This window comes from Pezoporus flaviventris, unplaced genomic scaffold, assembly GCF_033815535.1.
Source record: "Pezoporus flaviventris isolate CSIRO_AGI_PZ_B2104156 unplaced genomic scaffold, CSIRO_AGI_Pfla_v1 ptg000017l, whole genome shotgun sequence".
Taxonomy (NCBI): Eukaryota; Metazoa; Chordata; class Aves; order Psittaciformes; family Psittacidae; genus Pezoporus; species Pezoporus flaviventris.
The window spans coordinates 77616-101040 of record NW_026892565.1 but is presented as its reverse complement, the minus strand read 5'-3'; the positions used below and the strand labels follow the sequence as shown (position 1 = coordinate 101040).

At 50.0% G+C, this 23425-nt stretch overlaps 1 protein-coding gene across 3 annotated transcripts; it reads right to left on the bottom strand.

Moving 5' to 3' along the window:
- Positions 1–9488: 9488 nt before the first annotated feature.
- Positions 9489–22902, bottom strand: CD34 (CD34 molecule). Of its 3 annotated transcripts, none has more exons than XM_061454864.1 (8): positions 22586–22901; positions 17492–17623; positions 16462–16748; positions 16297–16374; positions 13907–14054; positions 13620–13660; positions 12774–12938; positions 9489–11194 (listed from the first exon to the last, which is right to left on the bottom strand). In XM_061454864.1, exons 1-8 carry the CDS (start codon positions 22662–22664, stop codon positions 11003–11005), a joined length of 1122 nt encoding a protein of 373 aa, XP_061310848.1. In that variant the 5' UTR covers positions 22665–22901; the 3' UTR covers positions 9489–11002. The 3 variants fall into 3 exon arrangements, with proteins under 3 accessions (XP_061310848.1, XP_061310849.1, XP_061310850.1); XM_061454865.1 differs by lacking the exon at positions 9489–11194 and adding an exon at positions 12447–12532 and having other exon boundaries at positions 22586–22902; XM_061454866.1 differs by lacking the exon at positions 9489–11194 and adding an exon at positions 12447–12529 and having other exon boundaries at positions 22586–22902.
- Positions 22903–23425: the final 523 nt, after the last annotated feature.

Below are 23425 nucleotides of genomic sequence, written 5' to 3'. Positions count from 1 at the left end.
AGCTTCTCTGGGCACCCTGTGCCAGCGCCTCAGCACCCTCACAGGGAAGAGCTTCTGCCTAATGTCTATAATCTAAATATTTAATATTTAAATATCTAATAGTGTTCCTTCCCCAAATATTGAACAAGGCTTGGAGCAACCTGCCGTGGCAGGGGTTGGAACTGGATGAGCTTTAAGGTCCTTTCCAACCCAAACCCTTCCATGATTCTATGATTCAGAATGTGAAAGCCCAGAAAAACCAGAGCTTATGGAAGACTTTAATATTTGGGGAGCACCAGTAAGTAATAAACAACAGGTCACAGGGTGTGACAGCTCCTTCTGCCCAGGGCTCGCAGGAGGCTGTTCCACCCCAAGGCCTGGGAAGTTTCAGGAAGTTTAACTGACAGGCTCACTGCTGGGAGGTGACCTGGGGATTCCTTGTTCCAGCATTCACTGTCCCAGGGGTGCACAGAGCCATGCAGGGTGTTGTGCTTGACGCAACACTGACCCAAGTTAACCCGTAGCCCTATTTCCATCTGTAACCATGGCAACCTGAGTTATCTGCAGAGGTGCCAGTCACCCCGTGGTAGTAGCACCCTGCATGTCACAGCCGGGCTGACAGTCGCACTGCTGGGCTTGGCCTCGTGCACATCCCTGTTGCCTGAAACTGCCAAAACCCAGCCCCAATAGTGAGACGGTGGTTGCAGAATCATCCCTCCTAATGTAATTCCATCGGGGCTGAGTGGGAGGTAGGGAGGAGGCAGAGGAAGAATGGGAATGATGGAGCAGTTCAGCAGAGTCCTGGCTCCCAGCAATATGATCAGCTCCTTGGCAACGGGAGGACAGTGTGTCATGGAGAATGGGACACAACACGCCGGGAGAGGCACTGGAGCTGCTCTAAGGTCTCCCCTTCAGGACCCTTCTCTTCTCCAGGCTGCCCCAGCCCAGCTCTCTCAGCCTGGCTCCAGAGCAGAGCTGCTCCAGCCCTTGCAGCATCTCTGTGACCTCCTCTGGACTCACTCAAACCCATCCTTTCTTTGCACTGTCCTCCTGCACTGCACGCAGGCAGGCTGCAAGCCCTGAGTTGGATTTTGTGGATTTAAATGATGCAAACTGTTTCTTTTTACTTTTCAGGATAAGGAATGACTTGGGTAATGTAGACTCAAAGCCTGCAGTAGCAGAAAGAACAGTGGACTCCCCTTGCTGCTTTTGCTTGACTAATTACAATTAACAACACAGCAAATGCCAAGTCAGAGAACTGAAATGCAATATATAGAGAAAACTTCCTGGAGCTTCCCTGCTGCAGAGTATCTTTAAGAAGCCTCTTACAAAGCCTTTTACCACAGTCCTAAACACACCTTTATTTATTAGTTTTCAAGAAAAAAAACATAAAAGAACTTAATCCAAACTAAATATTTAAGCAAACAGCAATTAACTAACAATGATGAAGGGTAAACAGCCCTATCCCACGCTAAAGCGGGACTTTAAAGCCCGTTTATCTAAGTTAAAGCTGCACAAGGGGAAAAGCAAGTTTATTGAGTCAATTTTGTCTCCGCCACCTCGCTGTTAAAACAGTCCCCAAACAGAAGTGGCATCGTATATTCTGCGAGAGGGGGAAAGCAGGAGCCAGACCGTAACAACCCATCGCAAGGCAGTTGCGATGCTGCCTGCAGCTATTGGCTCTCAATAGAAAAGCCGGGGAAACAGGACGTTCGCTGTAAAGCAGCCGCTTGCAACCCCTGTGGGCTGGTGTTAAACATAACCAGCGAGAGAGCCCCTACGTTCCCCCGAGTGCTCCCGTTTGGTCTAGGACAGCCATTCCCGCTTATCCTATAGGACAGGAGTGAGCCTGGCTGAGATTTATCTGTGTGGACCCCCTCGTTGAAGTGTAACAGGATCCCCTGCTGCTGCTTCTGCTTCTTCTAATTCTTATCATCATTATCATTATCTTGATTATTCTCTTTGTTGTTGTCACAGTATTTTTTTTTATATTATTATTGATAATGAATATTGTTGTCATGTTATGATCATTATTTTCATAGAATCATAAAATCCTGGCATGTTTTGGGTTGGGTAACCTGTGCCAGTGCCTCACAACCCTCACAGGGAAGAATATCATCATTATTACCGTTATTATCATCATCATCATCCTTATTACCCTTACTACTGCTCTTTCCAAGACTCCACATCCGGGGGGGGGCCGGCCCAGTAATCCGGGACCGTGCAGAGACCCTCACTTTCCCCTAGCCCAGGGTGCCAGGATAGGACCCGGCCGTGCGTGGGGCGATGCACGGGATGTGCATGGGATGCGTGCGGGATGAGCGGGGGACACGGACGGGAGGCTCGGCCCCGTACCTGCGTGCTGCGCAACGGCTCCGGCGGAGGCCAGGTCAACCGAGCGGACTACAAGTCCCAGGAGGCACCGTGCGTCCGGTGCCCTCCCGCCCCAGAACCGCGTTATCCTCCTTTTTCCCACGGCTCCTGGAATGTTCTCATCCACGGAAACCTTTTACAGTCCTGCTCGGACCGGATAAATCTATTTCGGGATTTTCCTCAGTAAAAGGGAAAAAGTAGCAAAGGGAGAAATTAATTCCTAAGGGTTGGTTTTAAAATGCGACTCGTTCCTTCCAGGTCGGAAGTTGGGTTTCCCAGCTCCAGCCACTACGTGCGTCCCTGCGCATCTCCCTCCCAGCGCCAGCGCAAGCTTCGGTGGGTAGATTCCTCGCTCCCTCCTAGGGAGCAGGGGATAATCATTCCCCATTTAATGGATGGGAAACTCGGCTCAGCACAGATTAAGCAATTTGCTGACAGTAAGAACATTGCATAGTCTTGCATTTTCTCAATTTGCCAGGCTTGTAACTGCATCGTTTCCCTGTGTGATTCCAGACGTTTCCCTGTGTGATTCCAAGTGCTTACTCCCTGTATAGGGTTTCATCCCTGCAAAGCACAGGGCTAGCACCGGCCAGCACCCATGAAGGAGATGGGTTACACTGGCCTGCATCCTCGGTGTGGGGGTTCATGGAGCACAAACCAGAGGGGTTTTGTGCCCCCTGCACCAGTGTTACTGGGACCATGGGGCAGCGGATGGCTCTGGTCCCATGGACACCCACTGTACAGGGTGGCAAAAGCTGCCTGGTCCAAGTGGGCAGGAGCCCTGGTTCTGCAGGTATGAACCGGGGGACACGAGAGGTCTGGGAGCTGGAGGGATGCTCGGCTGCATGGGGTGCTGTGCCTGCATGCCCTGCTGCAGCCAAAGGCAGCTTCACCTTCCTGACCCGCCAGCTCCGGCCGCAGCCCAGTGGAAATTCCCCAGCGGTGCCTCCATCCAGAGCCAAGCAAAACCTCCCTGGACATGGCCAGGACTTGGGGCGCTGCCATCTCCCTGCAGCATTCCCGAGGCAGCCAGCCTCAGGGGAGGGATAATGTGGATGGAGCCGGGAGGCTGGTGAGAGCTCCACTTGCCCCCTCACTGCCTCCAACCCTTTCCTCAGTGATCGCCTCATCCCTGGGTTGTTCCCCAGCTCCCCTGCCTGGTTCCAGTGGGCTCTGCCCGATGGACACTGTGATAAATATAGAAAGAGATCTTTGTGTGGGTCAGAGGGAAAACGCGGCGGCCTGGGGAACCCCGCTTGGGTTCCTTCTCCCCTCTCCAAAGGGGGGTTTAACGCTGAGTTTCTCACTGGGAAAAGCAGGAGGGATCTCCAGCTGGTCCTTGCCCCTCTGGATGCTCTCAGCCAAGGATACCTTCATCTAAAAATAATCAGGTTTAACAGCCATTAGTGCACAGGGAGCGGTGGATGGGAGCCCGCCCGGGCCGAGCTTCCCCGGCTCCGAGCACGACCTGGCATTTCAGCAGAGCCTCTTAAAGAGCAAGTTTAGCTCCCCACAGGACTTGTTTCTGTGCAGGAGAAGGGAAGGCAGCTCCCTCCATTCCCTTTTCAGGCAGCACCCTGCTTCCTTTGCAGTTGTTGTTGTTCATGCGGTAAACAGTTTTCAAGCAACAGCAGCAACTAAAAAATAATATTAATGGTGCAAAATCCCCCATGAAATCAGGAATCCAGCACCAAATCCCTGCTAAAAGCCTCAGCACTGCTCAGACCTGGTTTATCATTTGCTGGTAAATTATATTGTACCAACGCAAGGAAGGGGAAGAATTCTTTGAATGTCTTTGCTTTAATAAACTATTAAGGCCTTGTACTGCTAATTAAACTATTAATTAGATGTCTTATCGTTCCTAAACATGTTAGCATGTTGCCAAAGCAGCGCTAAGCCTCTGGGGCCGGCGGAAGATAAGGGAAGAAGGAAGATGCAGACATCAAGATGGAAAATATGGGGAGGGGGAATCACAAGAATCAGAAATAGCAAAGAGGCAAGGGTGGGAAGAGCATTGGTTAATTTATGGGAATAAAAACATATGTAATTGGAAATAGATTTCCTACTTACAGGCCCTGGGGACATCGTCTGTGGCTTCTGCAAGACACAATGCCTGGAGAGGGCTCAGGGGAGACCTCAGAGCACCTCCTGTGCCTAAAGGGGCCACGGGAAACCTGGAGAGGGGCTTGGGACAAGGGCCTGTAGGGACAGGCCAAGGGGAATGGCTTTAACCTGCCAGAGAGGAGACTGAGATGAGCTCTGGGGCAGAAGCTCTTCCCTGTGAGGGTGCTGAGGCGCTGGCACAGGGTGCCCAGAGAAGCTGTGGCTGCCCCATCCCTGGCAGTGCTCAAGGCCAGGTTGGACACAGGGGCTTGGAGCAAGCTGCTCTAGTGGAAGGGGTCCCTGCCTGTGGCAGGGGTTGGGACTGGAGGAGCTTTAAGGTCCCTTCCAACCCAAACCAGGCTGGGATGCTATGGTTCTAGAATTGTTTTCAGGCCTTTTTTCCTGCAGTTCAAGTGAGAAGCTGGAATGAACCTCTTCTTCCCCCAAGAAAATAACTTGCCCTCAGAAAACCAGCAGAAAAACTGTTCAAAACTCCGTTTTTTTTTTTCTCCAGAAGAGGAACGTGAACAAGTATCAATAGGAAAATTGGAACCCAATGCAATTCCCACATCGGACTCCACAGCTGTACCCCCAAACCAACCCTCTTCCAAGAAAGCACATCATTATATTATATTATATTATATTATATTATATTATATATATAATATTAATTATATTGTATTATACTATATTGTATTATACTATGTTATATTATACTATATTATATTATACTATATTATATTATTATATTCACCTATTCTTGTCTCTCCTGGTATTTTTTATGGTTATAAAAGCAACCCATGAAGCCCCCCGGCACTGAGCACACTTTCTTTGCATGCTCTGCAGATGTTTCCTCCTGCCCTTATGCCTCCTTCGGGGGTGAGCCCACTCAAAGGTGCTTCTCACACTGCACATTGTGTTTGAGGCCCAAGTCCTGGCTCATGCTAATCTGTGGCTCCATCTCAGGGTTTGCAACACCAGCACATTAAAATGGTTTTAGAGCCCAATTCTTCAGCACTTGCCTTTGACAGTTTATCCCAGGGGATAGATAATCTCATTTACGTCTGTTACTACAAATCAAAACACCAGCAAATTAAATGGCTCTGAAGGCTACGATTAAAGACTCTGAATGAAACACCTGTGAAGTGCTTGTAATGCAAATACTTGTAAATACCATTTCTCTTCTGGGCGACGGAAAAGCCCTGCACAGATGCTCTTCCCTTTACCTCAGAAGCAAAGGCAGAATCGTCGCAGATTATACGCATGGGCTGTACGTGATGCCAGTTCTATGGTTAGAAAAGGATTGAAGAGGGAAGGAGCATAAACATCACCCTTTACCAAGGCCTCTTTATGGCCATCTTATGGTGACGGAGCTTTTGGCTGCCTCCGAACTGGGACAACACAGGAATTGAAGCCAAATTCCCAAGCTGTGGTCACAGGGATGTGCCCTGGCCCCACCACTGCTGCTCCAGCAGCTTCTTCTCCATCAGGCACCTGAGGTGTCACACGTGTTCCCTGTGCTTGGATGGAAAAGCCTGCTTGGCCTCGCAGCAGATGGTGCAGCAAATACCATAGAACTCCCACGTGGATTTTGCAGGATCAGGCATCGACCAAGCAGACGGGAAGTGGATTGATGGGAAATTCAGTTTAGAAATTTCATTTTAGATGTTCCCTAGTCCTCAAAAATGAGCTGCAGAGCCCATGCTGTGTGTTACTGCTTCCTTAAAGTCACAACCATAGAATCCCTCAGTGCTTTGGGAAGAGCTTCTGCCTAAGAGCTCAGCTCAGTCTCCCCCCTGGCAGGTTAAAGCCATTCCCCTTGGCCTGTCCCTACAAGCCCTTGTCCAAAGCCCCTTTCTATCTTTCATCCTCTCCGGGCTGCAGCAGGGGTTGTGGTGGAGCAGGACTCCACTGCAGGGGCTGCTTCAACAGGGGACTGTTACCCGAGCACCAGCTGCCCCATAGAGCAAAGTACTGAATGTTCTAGCGATGCGCAGCCAGCAGATAGCAGCATTGGTATGTGTAATACACCCTGCACTATTCCTCCTGCTGTTTCAAAGCCATGCAGGCACCTTGGTGCATTTAAGCATGAGGCCATGGCTTGCTCTGTTTCCACGCAGTGGGTGGTGGGTTCACTGGGCACCGGGTCCCGCTCAGCCTGTAAGAGGTAAATCCTTACCCGGTAAGGTAATTCAAGAGAATTACCTGGTGTAATTAAAGAGAAATAGGAGTGCTGTAGCCTCTAACAGCTCTAACAGCTCTGTTAACGACTGTGGTGGCGAGCTCCAGGGGAGCTCATCTTTTCTGAGGGTTCCCCAAGGAAGAGCACACACTGGTATCCTCATCCTCAAATGGGCATCTTGCTGCCTGTGCGAGACCCATCCTGCTGCTGAGGGATGCTGGGCACCGGGGCAGCTCCTCCCAGCAATAAATCAGTGAAAGGAAACGAACAACCAGAAAAGTGAGGAAGGAGCTGTATTTCTCTGCCCTGGGACGTGCTGCTTTGCTGTGAAGGGTTTGACTACTGCAGGGCAGGTTTCTCACCTGTGAGAGCTGTTTTATTATGAAGGGGATGGAAGAGCCACTGAGGGACATCGTTGTTAATAAGACTTAATTAAAACCTGTTTGCTCTGATGATTTTGATTGGTTTCAGGCCTGCACAGAACAAGCCAGCCTCCACTCACAGTAGCATTTTATGGCAGTTCAGCTAGGAAGATATTGCTTCATTGCTGAAAAAGGCTTTGATTTCAACCTGCAGAAGGATTTGGGGCTGCCTGGGTGGGGGTCAGAGCTCCTGCTTCTTTTTCAGGCTGGGAAACAGAGCACTTCCTGGCCATATCACATTTCTATTTCTATTATTTCCACTATTTCTATTCCTTCTATTATTTCTATTATTTCTATTTCCATTTCTGTTTCTATTTCTATTATTTATATGATATATATTAGTTTCTATTCTATTATTTATATTTGTATTTATATTTAACATATATGTAATGTATATGTATCTGCATCTGTATCTGCATTGTATTTGTGTATGTATAGATATATTTTGTATTTGCATTGGTGTATATGTACATGTATATGTATATGTGTATGTATAGTATTTGTATATGTATATGTGTATGTATATGTATATGTATAGTATTTGTATATGTGTATGTATAGTATTTGTATATGCATATGTGTGTATGTATATGTATATGTATATGTGTATGTATTGTATTTGTATATGCATATGTGTATGTGTATGTATATGTATATGTATAGTATTTGTGTATGTGTATGTATTGTATTTGTATATGCATATGTGTATGTGTATGTATATGTATATGTATAGTATTTGTATGTGTGTATGTATAGTATTTGTATATGCATATGTGTATGTGTATGTATATGTATATGTATAGTATTTGTATATGTGTATGTATTGTATTTGTATATGCATATGTGTATGTGTATGTATATGTATATGTATAGTATTTGTATGTGTGTATGTATTGTATTTGTATATGCATATGTGTATGTGTATGTATATGTATATGTATAGTATTTGTATGTGTGTATGTATTGTATTTGTATATGCATATGTGTATGTGTATGTATATGTATATGTATAGTATTTGTGTATGTGTATGTATTGTATTTGTATATGCATATGTGTATGTGTATGTATATGTATAGTATTTGTATATGTGTATGTATTGTATTTGTATATGTATCATATTTGTATATGAATTTGCCACCATTCTTCCCCAGAGGATGCTTTCATGCAGGGCATTACACACTAAGGATCCCAGCACCTGAACTGTATATACACTATATACAAGCAGACCGTGAGATCGTGAACCAGGCAAGAGCACTTGCCTCGGCCTGGAACCGTGTGTATGGGAAAGCAGGTTGCTCTTGGAATGGAAGCTGCCGTGGATTCAGCCCCCCAAAAGCAGCTACCAGCATGGAATGGAGAGGGGGAGGCTGCCAGGCAGACGGTGGGGCCGCAAGGAAGGAATGCAAGGGGGCTGATAAGGAAGGAATAATAATAATACCTCTTTTTGCTGAGCCTGCCTGTGCTTACACACAGGCAAAAACTTCCTGAGCTGGAAGCGCAGGCTTTTCCGCTGGCTCGGCTCCGTCCCTGCTCAGCCACCTCCACTCAAGGCATTTCCCTCAATCTGGATGCTTTAGAGAAACCTTTTGTCTTGCCAAAGCACTTGACTGTAACTTTATTGTCTGGTCTTGGCTGTAGGACATAGCCTGAGCTGTGAAAAACGCACCTGACGTTTGATTAGATCTCCCACTATTGATGCAGTGAGTAGTGCCGAGTAGATAGACAGCTGCCAAGAAAGAAAAGCCAATCCCCGCGCACTGTCCGACCCCATGGTGCACATCCAGCCCCTGGGAATGCTGCTCCAGGGCTCTCCTGAGAGAAAGAAAGAAAGGAATTGCATTTCCCTGCCTCTGTTCCCCTTGCAGCCGATCTGTTGGAGGTCACATTACCCCAGACTGCCGCAAAACAGGCAGTGGTGCTGAGGCGCTGGCACAGGGTGCCCAGAGAAGCTGTGGCTGCCCCATCCCTGGCAGTGTTCAAGGCCAGGTTGGACACAGGGGCTTGGAGCAAGCTGCTCCAGTGGAAGGGGTTGGAACTGGATGAGCTCTAAGGTCCCTTCCGACCCAAACCATTCTAGGGTTCTATGATTCTATGATCTTCATATGCACACACCCCCTTCCGCTGTCCGGTCAGACCCCAGCCTTGCAGATCACTCCATAAAACTGCACCAGGGATTATCTGGGCATGTTAAACACCAGACAATCCAACAAACAAGGTTTTATAGTTTGCCGCACGTCACTTACCCTGAAACATGTTGTTGAAAGGCAGGGAAAATGTGCACAGGACAAGCCACAGCCTTTAGTCATAGTATTGCTGCTGGGAAACAGCCTCTCTGCGAGGCGTTGGCCTCTCATCGTGCTGGCACAGCCAGAGCCACGCATCCCAGTGGGATAAACACGCTGTTGTTCCAAGGACACAATGGAGAAACTGCATTTTCATAGTCAACTTTTTATTTTTCAACTGGGATTTATTTACAGTGAGATACGGGAGCATCAATTCACACCAAAACAGACAAAACCCGAACTCCTCTAAACCGTGTTTAAATGACACTTGCACCCATGAAAACAGCCCCAGGTAATGATGGATGTTGCTGTCATCCCTTTAAGCCCTGTACCAAAACCAAAGCCTTCCCCTCAGGTGCTGAGCACTGAGAAAAGGTTGTGATAACGTCACTAGTGAGGGTGTAGATCAGCTTCGAGGGCTGGTTTAGTCCTTATTTTGGATGTGGAGGTGCCAGCAGGCATTGTGGTCTGCCCAGCATCTGCTGAGCTGCAGCCTCTCATGATCTTGCACCATCAAGACCAGGCTTGTGCCACACCAGCTTTGGCTCCCTAAAAATGAGCTGCATGTGCTCGGGCTGAGCACAAACCTGCCCCCGGGCCTTGGCTCTCACTGAGCTGCACAGAGCTCAACCTCAGTGATGCCGCTTGGGCCGGGGAGGAGCTGCTCCTGCTGTTGGTCTTCACTTACTGAAAGAAAAAAACACCTCTTTTTGTTCATGTACCTGCTGCTGATGCAGAGGGAGAAACACCCAGAGCAGAGCCAGTTCTGGGTCTAGCGCTCATCCCACTGGGAGCCCTTTGGCATCGTTTATTCCCAAAGCCCCCCCGTGTCGGGAGGGAGGGTGGTGGGACATCCAACCCCAGGCATCTGCAGAGCCACCTACAGCCACATCAGGTATTCGCCATCTCATTGCTTGCTGGCTCTGCCTCGTCAAACTGCTCTCTCCAGTCCCTGACATGAAGAGACTGGGGGAGATCTTCACTCTAAAGCAACTACGGGTTAAGGTTGAAAAAGAAACAAGTTTGAGGTCTATTCACATTTCAGCCTTCAAATCCACGTGGAACGTTTTACACGGAGCTTCAGCAAATTCTGCTGGAGTAGGAAATACTAAAGGAGACCTAAAGCACAAGAAGGGGGATTAAATGCCTCATGTTCTTAAAAGAAAAGAAGAAATCCTGCACTTACACATAAAGACGAGATTAAAAACACCTCTGATAACCGAAATCATCTGAAACCTGGAAGGCTTTTGTCACTGAAATCCCAATTTAACTACCTTAATCAGCCTAACACACTGCCACCAAAACTTTTGGCTGTTTCAAGTCTGGCTCAAAGCTTCTGGACCTTGAGTCTGCCTCTGCTTAAAAGCTTCCAGGACGAAGGGCAATTGCATTTCTCATGTTATTCTAACACCAAAAGCAGACAAAGAGCTGCAAAGAAGTGTCTTGTGTGGTCAGTGGGAGAAGGAGGAGGAGGAGGCAGAGCAGCAGGTCTTTGGTGCTTCATGTGCTTTAGGCTGATTTGGAAGTTCTTCACAGGAATAAGAATAGTAGCAATAGAAGGTCTGCAATTCCCTAACTGTCCATAGAAAACTCCTACCCTCCCCTGTCTCTCTGCTCCCCTCTTGGTTCACACTAAGGATGGATGCACCTGCAGCCTGGTTCACATTTCGGTGTCAGCGGGGCTCTGCTGCCGGCCCGAGTGGCCGTTCTTGGAGGATGCTTGGCCAGTCCCATTCTCCTGAGTGCCGCCGTTGAGGTTTGGCTTCTCCTGCAGCTCCGGTTGCTCCTGGGGAGGGATCATCAACATTGTGTTTCCCTGGCTACCGTTTTCTGTGTAATACGGGTCTTCAGCCTAAACAGGTACATAAATAACAGAGAGTTAAGGGAGGGAAAGGGCTGACAGCGACCGGCTTTGATTGCAGGCAGCGGCTTGGCTGCCGGCGCTTCCTGGACAGGAGAGGTACAAACAACTGCAGGCATGGGAACCTCCTCTGGCTGGCGAGGAGGGGAACAGAGGGCCTGAACTATGGCAAGATGAAGCAAGAGAAACAGCCAGGAACTGCGCTTGATTTTTCTCCTGGACCTGAAAAGAGAAGCTGTCAGGTTGGGGTTTTTTCTTGTAACCAGGTCTTGGAGCTGACCCTGCCTTGGGTTTGCAATCCAAACCCTTCTCTTATTCCATGACAGACCACCTCTGCTTTCCACTTCAGCCAAATAAGAAGCACCATGGAATGAAAGCTATGGAAATGGCCTCTTTCTCTTTCCCTGTCCTTTCTCTCAGCCTGTAAATACATCTATAGCTCGTAGCCAGGTGCCAGCGGAAGTGCAGGGCTGCGCTCCAGCAAATGCAAACGTGTGCTGTGTGGCTGGTTACTGCTGCTGCTGTAAGGAGCAGATGCCTCTGGAGGATGCAGAGCAATATCCTCCATCCCTACCATGATATCTCCCATGTCTTGGACAGTGGCAGGCCTGATAGCAATGCAATGGGCACTAGTGGTCCCTGGCTAGCAGCATGCAGCCCTGTTCCTTGTCTACTTGGTGGCATCCACCCGCACAGGCTGCAGAGTTTCTCTTTCTGCTCAGCCCCTTTGATGACACCCTTATCCATGGCAATGAGATAGGTGTGCTGAACAAACCTCACCTGGAAACTGGTCTGACTCTCCCATGCATTTCCATGGGCAGCCACAGATTTACATTGCCTATCCCTTGCTGCCAGCATCCAGGAGATGGCATCCACGCTTGAGAGCCCAAACTGCACCATCCCTGCCTCTGACACATGCACTTGACTTCCCATCTGCATGTTTTGAGGGCATCCTTCCTGGCAATGAAATAACCTAACGGCTTCCCAGGACACAACTCTCCACATGCCCACAAGCAGCGATGAGGGGAAAGCATGTCCCATCCTCACTTTACAAAGGGATCACACCCCAAAAGCCACTGGTAGGGAAGAGTCCTCAGCAGTCAGCCTGCCTGGAAGGGGGAAAATAGGAAATTTCTGCCTCTTTCTTTCTTGATGTATTTTATTACCATTGCTTGTTAAGTGAGAGGGAGAAACAGCCTTTATTACAGCGTTGGTACAAGACAGATAACTCAAACGCAGCGAATGGGAAGTTAAAATGCGTCACTTTTAATGACAAATTCATAAGGTTTCGGTGTCTCTGGAGGGGTCTTGCTGGATGAGTTCTTACTGCTGAGCAAAAATAAGTGTTAGACCTAGAAGTATGAGGGAGAAAGGGGCTGTTTCCCCACAGGAGCAACCAGCTAAGTTTTGAAGGCAGGAGAGGTTTCCCTTCACCCTGTCTGCTCTGTTCCTTGCCCAGGAAGGACCTGGGGGCACACATGCAGGTTGTGGGTGCTGAGCCCCCTCCTCTCCCACCTGGGCACCCCATGGCTCGTCTCTACCTGCTGCTCTGCCATCTGTAAGCACTGACCAGCCTCTCTCCTGCTGGGCTCCAGCTCCGCCGCTTCATCAGGAAGTATCCAGCCAAGCCCAGGAAGGCCAGCATGAGTCCAGATGTGACCAAGGCAATCAGGGTCTTCTGAGAAAAGTCCTGGTGGTTCCTCACGCTCCCCCGTTTGAGGGATTTTATTCCAAACTGGAAAACATAAACCACCAAAGAGAGCCGGGAGTCCGACAAACAGGAAACATGTGCGGAACAGGCACCAGGCTTCAAACAATGCTGCTCTTCACCTCCTTGTTAAACATCGTGTAAACAGAGCTGGGCTTTGCTGCCCAATGTTCTCCCTTGGACCTGAGTGCTCAGGTCCTCAGATTTAGAGCATGCATCTGCTGCTGAAAGCATCAAATCACAGAGAAGTTTGGCTTGGAAGGGAGCTTAAAGCTCATCCAGTTCCTGCCACGGGCAGGGACCCCTTCCACTAGACCACGTTGCTCCAAGCCCCTGTGTCCAACCTGGCCTTGAACACTGCCAGGGACAAACACTCCCAGTGCAAACACTGCTGCTGTGCGCTGCTGTTGCAGCTCTGATGGCTGCTGTTTATGCAGGCACCTGGAGCTCAGCTTTCCAAGCCAATGGCAGCCTCACTGGAGTGCTGAGAGGAGGAACTGATTAATGCCAGAGTACTACTTTGAAGCAGCCAAGTGCTGATTACATCCTCAGTTATTGCTGGGATCGAAGCATCTCATGTGCCAACGCTCAACAAGCACCTCCGAGATGGAGGCAGGGTCAGGTCTTAACTGACCATCTAAAAACCTCCTTTCTCCAGCTTCTCGGGCCACCCTTTTTTTCCCAGCTGAATTTGCTTATGGAATTTACCTTTTCCCAGTGGGACTCCTGGAGCATATCTGTAGCAGGATCTGCAAGGTTTAAAACAGGAGAGGCACATTACACGGAGGGTCATGCTGCAGCTGAAGTCAGCATCGAGGAGCCTGCCCATTGCTGAACAGAGAGGAGCTGCTCTTGAGGCAACACCAAAGCTCTGTGTATCCAGAAGACCCCATAAGAAAGAGTAGCTGCAGAGAGAAGCCTCCTTCTGCATTGTGCCCCACAGCCTCTCCCACTGCCCATCATCAGTGCCAGCCAAAGGCATCAGCCCAACTGACCTCTCTCGCCGACGAGGATGAGGAGCATACAGTCATGATCCACCTCAGACTGAGCGAGCTTGATCTGGCAGGGGGTAGGGACACGGTGGGTGCCCTCCTCACATATTGCACTCCACAAGTCCGATCCCTTCATCTCTAGGAAGTGTTTCTGCAAGAGGTGCAAGAAAACCAGCCACTGAACCGACCCAGCCAACCACCATGGCTCTGCTGGTGCTATGGGGGTGTTGGGCATCCACCCTTGCTGTTTTGGTGGCTTCCCTGTGCTGTGCAAAGCTGAGCAAGAAGCAACCAGAAGTGACAATCAGCGCTGGGCTGGGGGTCAGGCGTTCACCTCCCCACTTCCCCACTGCTTTGAGCCCCAGTGCCAACACCTAGGAAATGGAGATGCTCATTTCTTGTTTCTTAACTTAATGAAAATGAATTAAATGAAGGTATCAATAGCAACTCTTGCAAATAGCATGTAAGCAAAGCTAAATTTAGGATAGAAATTGCATGGCAAGTCTCTCCACTTTCTGGACTCAAATAGCTGCCTGAAGAGCCCTATTGTTTCAGAGTCCCAGGCAGGGGCTGGGAAAGGAGGGAAATAACAAAGAAGCATTGAGCCTTCCTGTTTAGGAAATGTCTTCAATGTTTTTGCTAGGTTGCTGATCAAAGGCTAGGCAAAAATAATACCAATTTCTCACATTTTAGACCCGAACCGACTCTTGGGTGGAAGAGGAAGAGGAGTGAGGAGCTGCAGCCTTCCTCTTCTGTAGCCCAGTTTCTGCAGCAGACAGAATAGGCTTTCTCCTTGGGGCTATTTACAGCCACAGCTTGCAGAGAGCCCACAGCTGCTAGAAGACCTTAAGAGCTTCCCTAACATCCTCCTACCTGGGGACATCACCTGAGCTGTGGCCGTTCCCCTCCCTCAAGACAGAGACCGGCTCCCATTAAATCCCTGCCGCTGCCACCAGGCAGCTCAGTGCTTTCCTCTTTCTGCTTAGAACTGCCTCAGCCTTGTGCTGGGATCACCTCATCCTCTTAGCATAGAGAAATGCAGGAACTTATCCATGGGAGAATAACAAACAAATCAGTTTCAGCTGTTTCTATCGAGCTTGGCTTGGGGTGAGAAAGGCCAAGATGGAACAAGAGACCCAAGTGTGTATTTTCCTTTCTCTGCTGTGGAAAGAACTCATCGGAGTGTCAGAATTTCCCCTTGCAATTAGCAGTGCTGGGTGCCAGCTCATTGCTCATTTGCTTTGGGAAAGGCCAAGCAGGAAAGTGAGACACGGTCCCTCCTATCTGCTCCCCTCACAGATGCTCTTATCTGGTTCCCAGGTTCAGTGGCTGCTGAGCCTGAGCTGGATTTTCCCACTCCATGAGCTGGAGGCACGGGAGACGTCTGCTCTCGGGTGAAAGCTCCCATAGAAACATGCCTGGCAGTTGGACTCTTTTCCCATGGAGGGAAGTGTGTGCAATTAGACACGACTCCATGGGTACCCTGTGTGCTATAGGTGCATCCATCTGTGTCTGCGCAGGCATGCAATGTGTGGGTAAGGGGTGCTGCCCCTGTGCCCAAGTGTCCTTTCCCACTAGATGGCATCTGTGACCAGAACCACTTGCTCCCGGAGGAGTTCCCATGTGAATCCTGCTAAAATACAGTCCCTGTAAACAGGAGCAAGTCTAAATGCCATTTGCAGAGCAAAGCCAAGGAAGAACTCGCTCCGCCTAAGTGGTGGCAGTACGGCTAAGCAGCACTAAGATTGATCAGTGTCATTTTAGCCCATTGCCAAGCCTGCTGTGCCACAAGATCCAGCACGCCTCTGACAGGTTGTACCTCCAATGTGGAAGGTTTCTGGCCTCCCACCCACACCAGGATCGCAGCCAGACCCTCTCCTGCTTTTATAACTGCTTCATTTTTAGTGCACAAGGCCAAGGGCACCAGAAAACCTGGGATTCCCTTAGGACTCTGTGCAGATGGAGCCACTGATCAGCCACCCGTGCTCCTTCAGATGCCCTGATTCCTTTCCTAGGGCAGTTGGCAAGACAAGAAAAGGCCCTCGCATTCCCAACAGGGAAGAGGAAGGAGAAGAACAAAGGCAATTTCCCGTTCAACATGGTGGGAGGTACTTTAAAAGCTAAACTGACCCCAGAGCTTAATCATTAAACAGGAGGTTTTATGCAACCAGGAGGATGTGTTTACCCTGGGACTGCTGGGATCATCCCTTTGGGATCCTCCTGGGACTGCTGGGATCATCCCCACAGCTCAGATGCTCTGCCCTAGGGATAACAGTGTGAGCTCCTCACCCCAAACCAACCCGCCAGCTCTGGTGGGTGACCCCATCACTGCAAGCCTGAGAGCGTTTGCTTGCAGTCCCCCCCTTGGGTGTCCAGCCGGGGCTGCAACTCACGCAAGTGTTGGTCTCGTTGAGCTGCAAGCAGATGGCTCCAGTGTCACTCACTTCTCTGACATTGTGGCACGTGATGGGCTGGAAGGGCAAGAACACAGCGGTGGCATCAGTGACCTGTTGTGAGACAGCTCCAGCCTCCTCATGGTCCCACAGCCCCATCCTCACCTTCAGGCTGTCCCTGGCGGTGTGCGGTGGCGTGGTGGCAGGCGGGATGGGAGGATGCCCCGAGGTGGGGGCAGGAGAGCTCATCAGAGCCTGCACAGACCCTGGGGTTTCTGCCATGGTGCTGGGATGCATTGTTGGGCTCTCAGATGTGGGGACCCCTTTGCTGGTGTGGTTTGGGTCCGAGGGAGTGCCCAGTGCCTGTGTGTGGGCTCCGCTGGGCTGGGGGCTCGGCTGCTCACTGCTGGGTCCCTGGGATGTGGGGCTGGCTGCCAGGGACCTGGCAGCAGCTTCAGTTGTGAAGAAATGCAATGAAAAGGAGACATGAGAAAGCTTAAGTCCTCTAAAATCAGTGCGTGGCATTGCGGTGACTCGAGTACAATATTGATTTGTCATAGCCAACAATACCAAACGTGTTATTGGCTGTGTAAGAAAAGTGCATTAGACTTGCTTCAGTTATCTAATTGTTACAAGCACTTCATAATCTGTTTACAATGGGCTCATTTCCTGGGCATACACTGCACCACAGCAAGGATGCCATGGCCTGCCCTACCCTGCATCACCCTCATCTCCTCCTTGACCCAGAGTTGTCAGGAAGATGTACTGACATCAAACAGCATGAGAGAAGGGCACCACACATCTCTGCAAGCACCCCTGCTCCAAACCCCTTCAGATCCTAACCCTAGCCTTGTATTGGAAAGGTTGGCAGAGCTCTTATGGGTGCCATTTGCTGAGCAAGTAACAGGTATATTGAGATAAAATATTAATGAGCATTTTGTCCCATCATCTCTTGGCTGTTTTGAACAGAATGGGTCCAATCCACCCCTCCTGATGACAGCAGTGCTGGGTTGTCCCCGGTGGGATCTTTGGGGCCAGGATTAAAGATGTTGCCCATACTAGCAGGCTCTTTTTTGAGACCACAACCCCTGCACCAACTCCACGGTTTCTTAGGGCAAACCCATGCACTTCATAAACCTGGTTACCAATGCAAATGCCCCCAGGAATCACTGGGGGGAACGAGGGTGGTAATTACCAGATGTCTGTGGTGTGAGCTCGGCGCTGCTGGTGGCTGCAGGGGCAGCTCCCGTGGTTGCTGCACTGCTGGCGCCTTGCGATGCTGTGGCCGTTGGTGTGGGGCTGTGTGTTGAGCTCCCACAAGCATTACCTGAGGGCAGAGGGAGGTGTTAGGGGCTGGTGCTCTCCCAGCCCTGAGCCCCTGCCTGCCCCCGAGCATCCTGAGGCGCAGAGGGCTCTTGGGGCAGCACTGGAGGAGGACCGGCTCATTTCTGCCCGCATCCCTCCCCATCCTCAGCCTTACTGAGGGATGCAGAAAGCTCTGCACAAAGCTGGATTTCATAGTAAGTTTGGCTTTATAATCCTTGGAGGAAAGACTCTCTTGGAAGAGATCATTTATACGCCTCAGGAAAAATAAGCTGGATCTGCAGTTGCAGGCACAATCTCAAAGTAAATAGAAACATTCCCTTTGGCTTGGGATCAGCACTGACTCATGAGCGAAAACATCTTTGGAGGTAAAACAGAATGTTTGGAGAATGGTTTGCTGCTCTAACTTAAAGATTATATACTGCTTCCTGGTATGTTACCAAGATGACACTTCCAGCTTTTCCTTCTGAAATGAACTACGAGTCAGTGGAAACGCATCGCTTCCCATTCCTTAACCTCTTCTGTTTGTAAGACCCATTTCCCCTTTTGTAGAACACCTTCAGTCTCTACCTCAGGGCTTTTGCTGTTTAAGATTCTTACCCAGACACTTGAGAAAACCTCACAAAACACGCTGTTTCATTTGTCTTTCTGCCCAGGGGAACCTGAGCTCCAAGGAAAGTTACTTCATCTTTCCAAACCAGCCTTCGAGATGGAGCAGCACCAACAGGTCCTGATCAGCCACCCGGCGCTGGCGCCAGGGCAGCATCCCCTGCCCGTTACACATGCACTCATGTGTTGCACACTGTAGTATTGTCCTGGCAGGAATTCTTCCGTGTGGGATGTCAGCATCTGCTTATCAGGTCCAGAGAACTTGGATGGCTTAGAAAAAGCAAAGACTGAGATCCCTGAGGTCCATTTTGGCCATGGGAGGCAGGGGGCAGAGCTGCTTGGCTCTTCCTGCAGCCAGTGGGTGCTGAGGGGGAGAGTACACTAGCCCGGCCTTGTGGTCATGGCACATCCCATCCCATCCATCTCATCCTGCGCTGTTCTGTCCTATCCTGTCTCATCCCATCCCATCCCATCCTGTATGTCCCGTACCATCCCATCCATCTCACCCCATCCCGTGCCATCCCATCCCATCCCATCTCATCCCATCCCATCGCACTGCATCCTGTCTTGCCCCATCCTGTCCTATCCTGTCCCATCCCATCCCATCCTGTCCTGTCCCAGTCCATCCTGTCTTGTCCTATCCCATCTCACCCCATCCCATCCCATCCCATCCCATCCCATCCCATCCCATCCCATCCCATCCCATCCCAGGCCCGTGCAGGCTGCAGCTGCTCTGGGAGCAGGAGCACCGGGGAGCTGGAGGGGGGGCTCTGCCGAGGGCTCCGTGCAGGTGTCTGGAGCTGGGACTGAGGTTCTGGCTCCTGTTGAAGCCAGAAGTTTCTTCTCTCTCAGACATTTCAGTTCCAGCTGCCTAAAGCACCACGTTTCTGATGAACAAATCCAAAGCAGGAGGCGTGACTCCGTGCCCAGCACAAGGAGCAGCACAAGTTAAACCCGCGCTTTGCTCACAGCTTTGTGTCTGCCTGGGCATGCGCAGGGAACTTCCCATCACCAGAACAATGCAGCCCCTGGACTTGACCTCCCCAAGTGCTGCAGCCACCCAAGAACCTGTGAACTGTTCCAGATGTTTATAAAGCACCAGAGGTATTTCTAAGCAAAGTCTTTTCACCGCTGAACATCATAAAATGAAGCCTGGGTTATTGCTCAGTGTCGGTTGTGAGAAGACCTGTCACGTTGTATTGCTTTTCCTCCCCTTTACTGTAGCATATGCAGGCCTTTTTTATAGAAAACATGGCTAAATTGTTTGAAACCTCTGGACCCAGGAGATAAAAACTGATCCAGATGTGGGCTGGATAATCCACACGGCGCTCAGCTGAAGTGGGTCATTTATTGCACCACACATTTTTACTGGCCTTGCTAAACTCGGCCCATTTGTTAGTATGAAGGGCTTGAGAGTTTAAGCCAAACCATTTATTAACCTCAGAGAAATCTTCACCTGGGAGTGCTGGCACATGCAGGAGCAAAAGCATGTGAAAGCAAACTGTGCTTCACTATTGTGTTTACCCATTTAAAAAGCCTAAACTCCTTCCGTAGCTAGGAAGTTAAATGCCTCTGATTTTTAAAGAGATTTTAATAATGGGGCTTAGGAAGTATCTCAGCAACACTATCAATGTTAAAGTAGTTGGCTTGGTCCAACGCTCATCCCTGAGCACTAAACCTGGACCAGAGAAGGCAAAACTCTGCCATGGCAAAGGCTCAGCAAACAGGAGAGACATTTACATCATTTGTGCCCTACTCTGCAGCAAATCCACCACGGGGGTTCTCAGGCTGCAGAGGGGCTTGGGACAAGCGCCTGTGGGGACAGGCCAAGGGGAATGGCTTTAACCTGCCCGAGGGGAGACTGAGATGAGCTCTTAGGCAGAAGCTCTTCCCTGTGAGGGTGCTGAGGCGCTGGCACAGGGTGCCCAGAGAAGCTGTGGCTGCCCCATACCTGGCAGTGCTCAAGGCCAGGTTGGACACAGGGCTTGGAGCAAGCTGCTCCAGTGGAAGGGGTCCCTGCCCGTGGCAGGGCTTGGAGCTGGAGGAGCTTTGAGGTCCCGTCCACCCAAACCATTCCATGATCCTACAATTCTCCCCTGCACATCCCCCCCAGCAAGGTGGAAGGTGCAACCAGGGGGGCTTCCCAAACAGTAATTCCAGTTCCTACACTGATCCTGGCTGATACAAAAACCTCTTGGCAAACCCTTTGGTAACTGGGTGCCTGTTCCAGTGCCTGACACAGAACCAGGATAGTCCCCTGGATTCTTTGCTGTGTTTAACAAAGCCTTTCCCCAAGCTCAGCCAGCGCTCTAGAAGCTACAAGAGCTGCAGCAAAGGTGATCTGGCCCTTCCCTGCCTATGGAAGAGGAGGATGAGGAACGGCTGCACGGCCGCAGCCATCCCATGCTCCCTGCAGCAGCTCCAGCAGCATTACTCACACCTCCCCAGTCCTACTGCTCTCAGCCATGTGGCAGGAATTCAAGCGGGTGGAGCCCTCTTCCCTCTGGAAATATCTGATAAAAATCCCTTCCCTCCCCCTTTTCCTTCTCACAGGCAGGATATGGGTGTGGGGCCGGTGTCACGCAGGGGCAGGGGGCTGCGGGGAGCCCCCCGACCTGCTGCACCAAGGGGCTTCCTTGGCACTGGGTGCTTGGGAGCCCTCCTGGGGACCACGAGCAATCACATCCCCCAAGTGTCTGCGAGTCTGAAAGCTCCTTTTCCCTTCCCTCACTTTTACAACGTTTCTAGGTCTTGCAAAAGGGATGAAGGGAAGAAAACATGTTTTAAAAGGACAAGAAAAGAGATTCTTTTAAAAAGTCGAGTTTGGCAGAGATGAGTTAAAAATGTGTAATTAGAGAAGAGAAAAGACCAAAAAAATTATTGTTTGTATTAGGTACAAATATTATAGAATCCCAGAGTGGCTGGAAGGGACCTCAAAGCTCCTCCAGCTCCAACCCCTGCCACGGGCACGGACACCTTCCACTGGAGCAGCTTGCTCCAAGCCCCTGTGTCCAACCTGGCCTTGAGCACTGCCAGGGATGGGGCAGCCACAGCTTCTCTGGGCACCCTGTGCCAGCGCCTCAGCACCCTCACAGGAAGAACTGCGTCCCCTTAAAACACGTGCCCTTCACCAAAGGTGTTTCAGGAGCTGCTCTCCAGGAGCCGATCCAGGCTCAGTCCCTCAGACCTGGGATTTCCATTGGGAGCTGCCCAACTGAAACCTCTGCTTAAGTCCCTGGGATGCCCCAAAGAGGTGAAGAGCAGAGCCTGGGGGTGAGATCCCTACTTGTGCAGAGAACCAAACCTCCTCCGCTTCCAGCCAGTGCTAATAAAGCTCTGTAACGCCCTGCAGAACTGTGGAGCTTCGCCTGTGCCAGCACCAGCAATGACATTTTGCAGCCTTAAACCCGCTCTGGCCCAGTACCATTGCCTTTACTGAGGCACAGCTTTTTATCACTTGTGCTTTGTACTACAAGGAACTCAGGTTCTGCATTTCAGGTGAACACTTGTGCCTTACACCCTTCAGCCAGTCCTCACTTCTATTTCTCTCTAATAAAATGGTTTTTTTTTCCTTCCTATAAAATTAACAGACTGGAGGGTCAGGCCCAATGGCTCTGATGAGCAATAGACCTTGGCAGCAAAGGGAACATGAAAGGTGCACTGGGAAACAGGAGAACAAAATACAGCAAATTCTTTCACTACTTATTCCATGTCAATAAGGAAAAATACATTTCAGGAGACACCTGGGGTCCTGGCACAGCGTGCTGCTTTACATTTTTAAGTCCCTTTTTATTACTTCATGGTTGTTGGATTTGGGACCAAAATTATAATATTTCCCTAAAATATAACCCTTTAAAAAGCACTAGCTCGAGAAAATCTCACTGTTTCATATGATGAATATTTGAAGAGCTGGAATAGCAGATATTAATATTTATGTAGATTGATTTGATTTCCAGACAATGTTTAGCTCCCACCACAAAACAAAAGTAAAGCTAATTTACACTGACACAGACTGAGAAACGACTTGAACCGTGGCTGCACTCCACCGCTTTGCGTGCTGCATCAGCATCCCCTCCTGTTATCTGTAATATTACAGGGTGCTCTTCCACCCTGAGTCGCCTCTTTCTCAACGCAGCAGCGTTTTCTGCGTGCAGCGGATCACCTGGAATGCGTTGGCTGGGATGCCTGGTGTAGAGCATCACTGCAGCGTGAAACTGCGATCGCCACTGAACACCCATTAAAACGCGTCCCCCTCCTTGTTCCCTAAGTTACAAAGAAGTTGCCCCATGCAGTAGTCTCCAGCTGCTCTGTTGCTCAGTGCTTGTAGCCCTGGTTAGCCGCTGCAGTCAGTACTCACCGCACAGCTCCACAACACAGAACGCAATCCAGCAGAGCTGCCTCCACTTCATGATGTTTAAACTTCCCCAGAACAGCATTCCTGCTCGCAGCTCCCACCACAACTGGATCTGGCCGTGACAGCTCTTGTGCTTTCAGTCCTGCAGCAGCTCTGAGCTCATGGAGCTGCTTGGGTTTAGTTCAAGCCTTTGAGATCACTCACTTGTGGGGTGGGTTTCTCTTCAGGGGTTGTGCTTATGGTTCAAGACTGAGGTGGAGTTTCTCCTTTCACAGTTTTGTGCAGTTCATGGCAACCTCACTATCTCTTAGGTAATTTTCTCCTCCCCACTTCCCTGCCAGCGCTTCAAAACAAACAAAAGAGCAGCCCTCTCCCCAGCAAAGGATCCCAAAGCTTAACTCTTTCCTGAGAGCCGCTTACTTTCCTGTTAGAGGGAAGGCAGGGATGCAGCGTGCCCCAGCTGGAGGGAAGGATTAGAGCAGAGCCTGCTCCTGAACTTCCCTCAAAGCAAACACCCTCTGATGAGAGCAGGAAAGTGGAGAACCCCGTGGTCCAGCCCCATGCACGGTGCCAGGGCTGTGCCAGTGGCAAGGAGGGAACTCGGAAAACAGCGCCATGGTTTAGTGTGAGGTGTCCCTGCCCATGGCAGGGGGGCTGGAACTGCATGATCTTAAGGTCCTTTCCAACCCGAACTATTCTATGATTCGAAAACTGGCTTCAGAATCACAGATTTTCTCAGTGAATTAAGCAAGGAACTCAAGGATGTGAAATCATCACTGACCTGAAGAGAAGGAGCTCCATTAGCTTCACTAAATTGACTGTGGTCAAAGAGAATGAAATGGT

Excerpts from the sequence above, each read along its gene's own strand:
- CD34 (XM_061454864.1), bottom strand. The coding sequence starts at position 22,664 with ATGCTGTTCTGGGGAAGTTTAAACATCATGAAGTGGAGGCAGCTCTGC. Across the intron at positions 16,749-17,491 it reads GCTCACACCACAGACATCTG|CTGCTGCCAGGTCCCTGGCA; the intron begins GTAATTACCACC and ends TCACAACTGAAG. Across the intron at positions 14,055-16,296 it reads TCAACGAGACCAACACTTGC|AAACACTTCCTAGAGATGAA; the intron begins GTGAGTTGCAGC and ends CACCTCTTGCAG.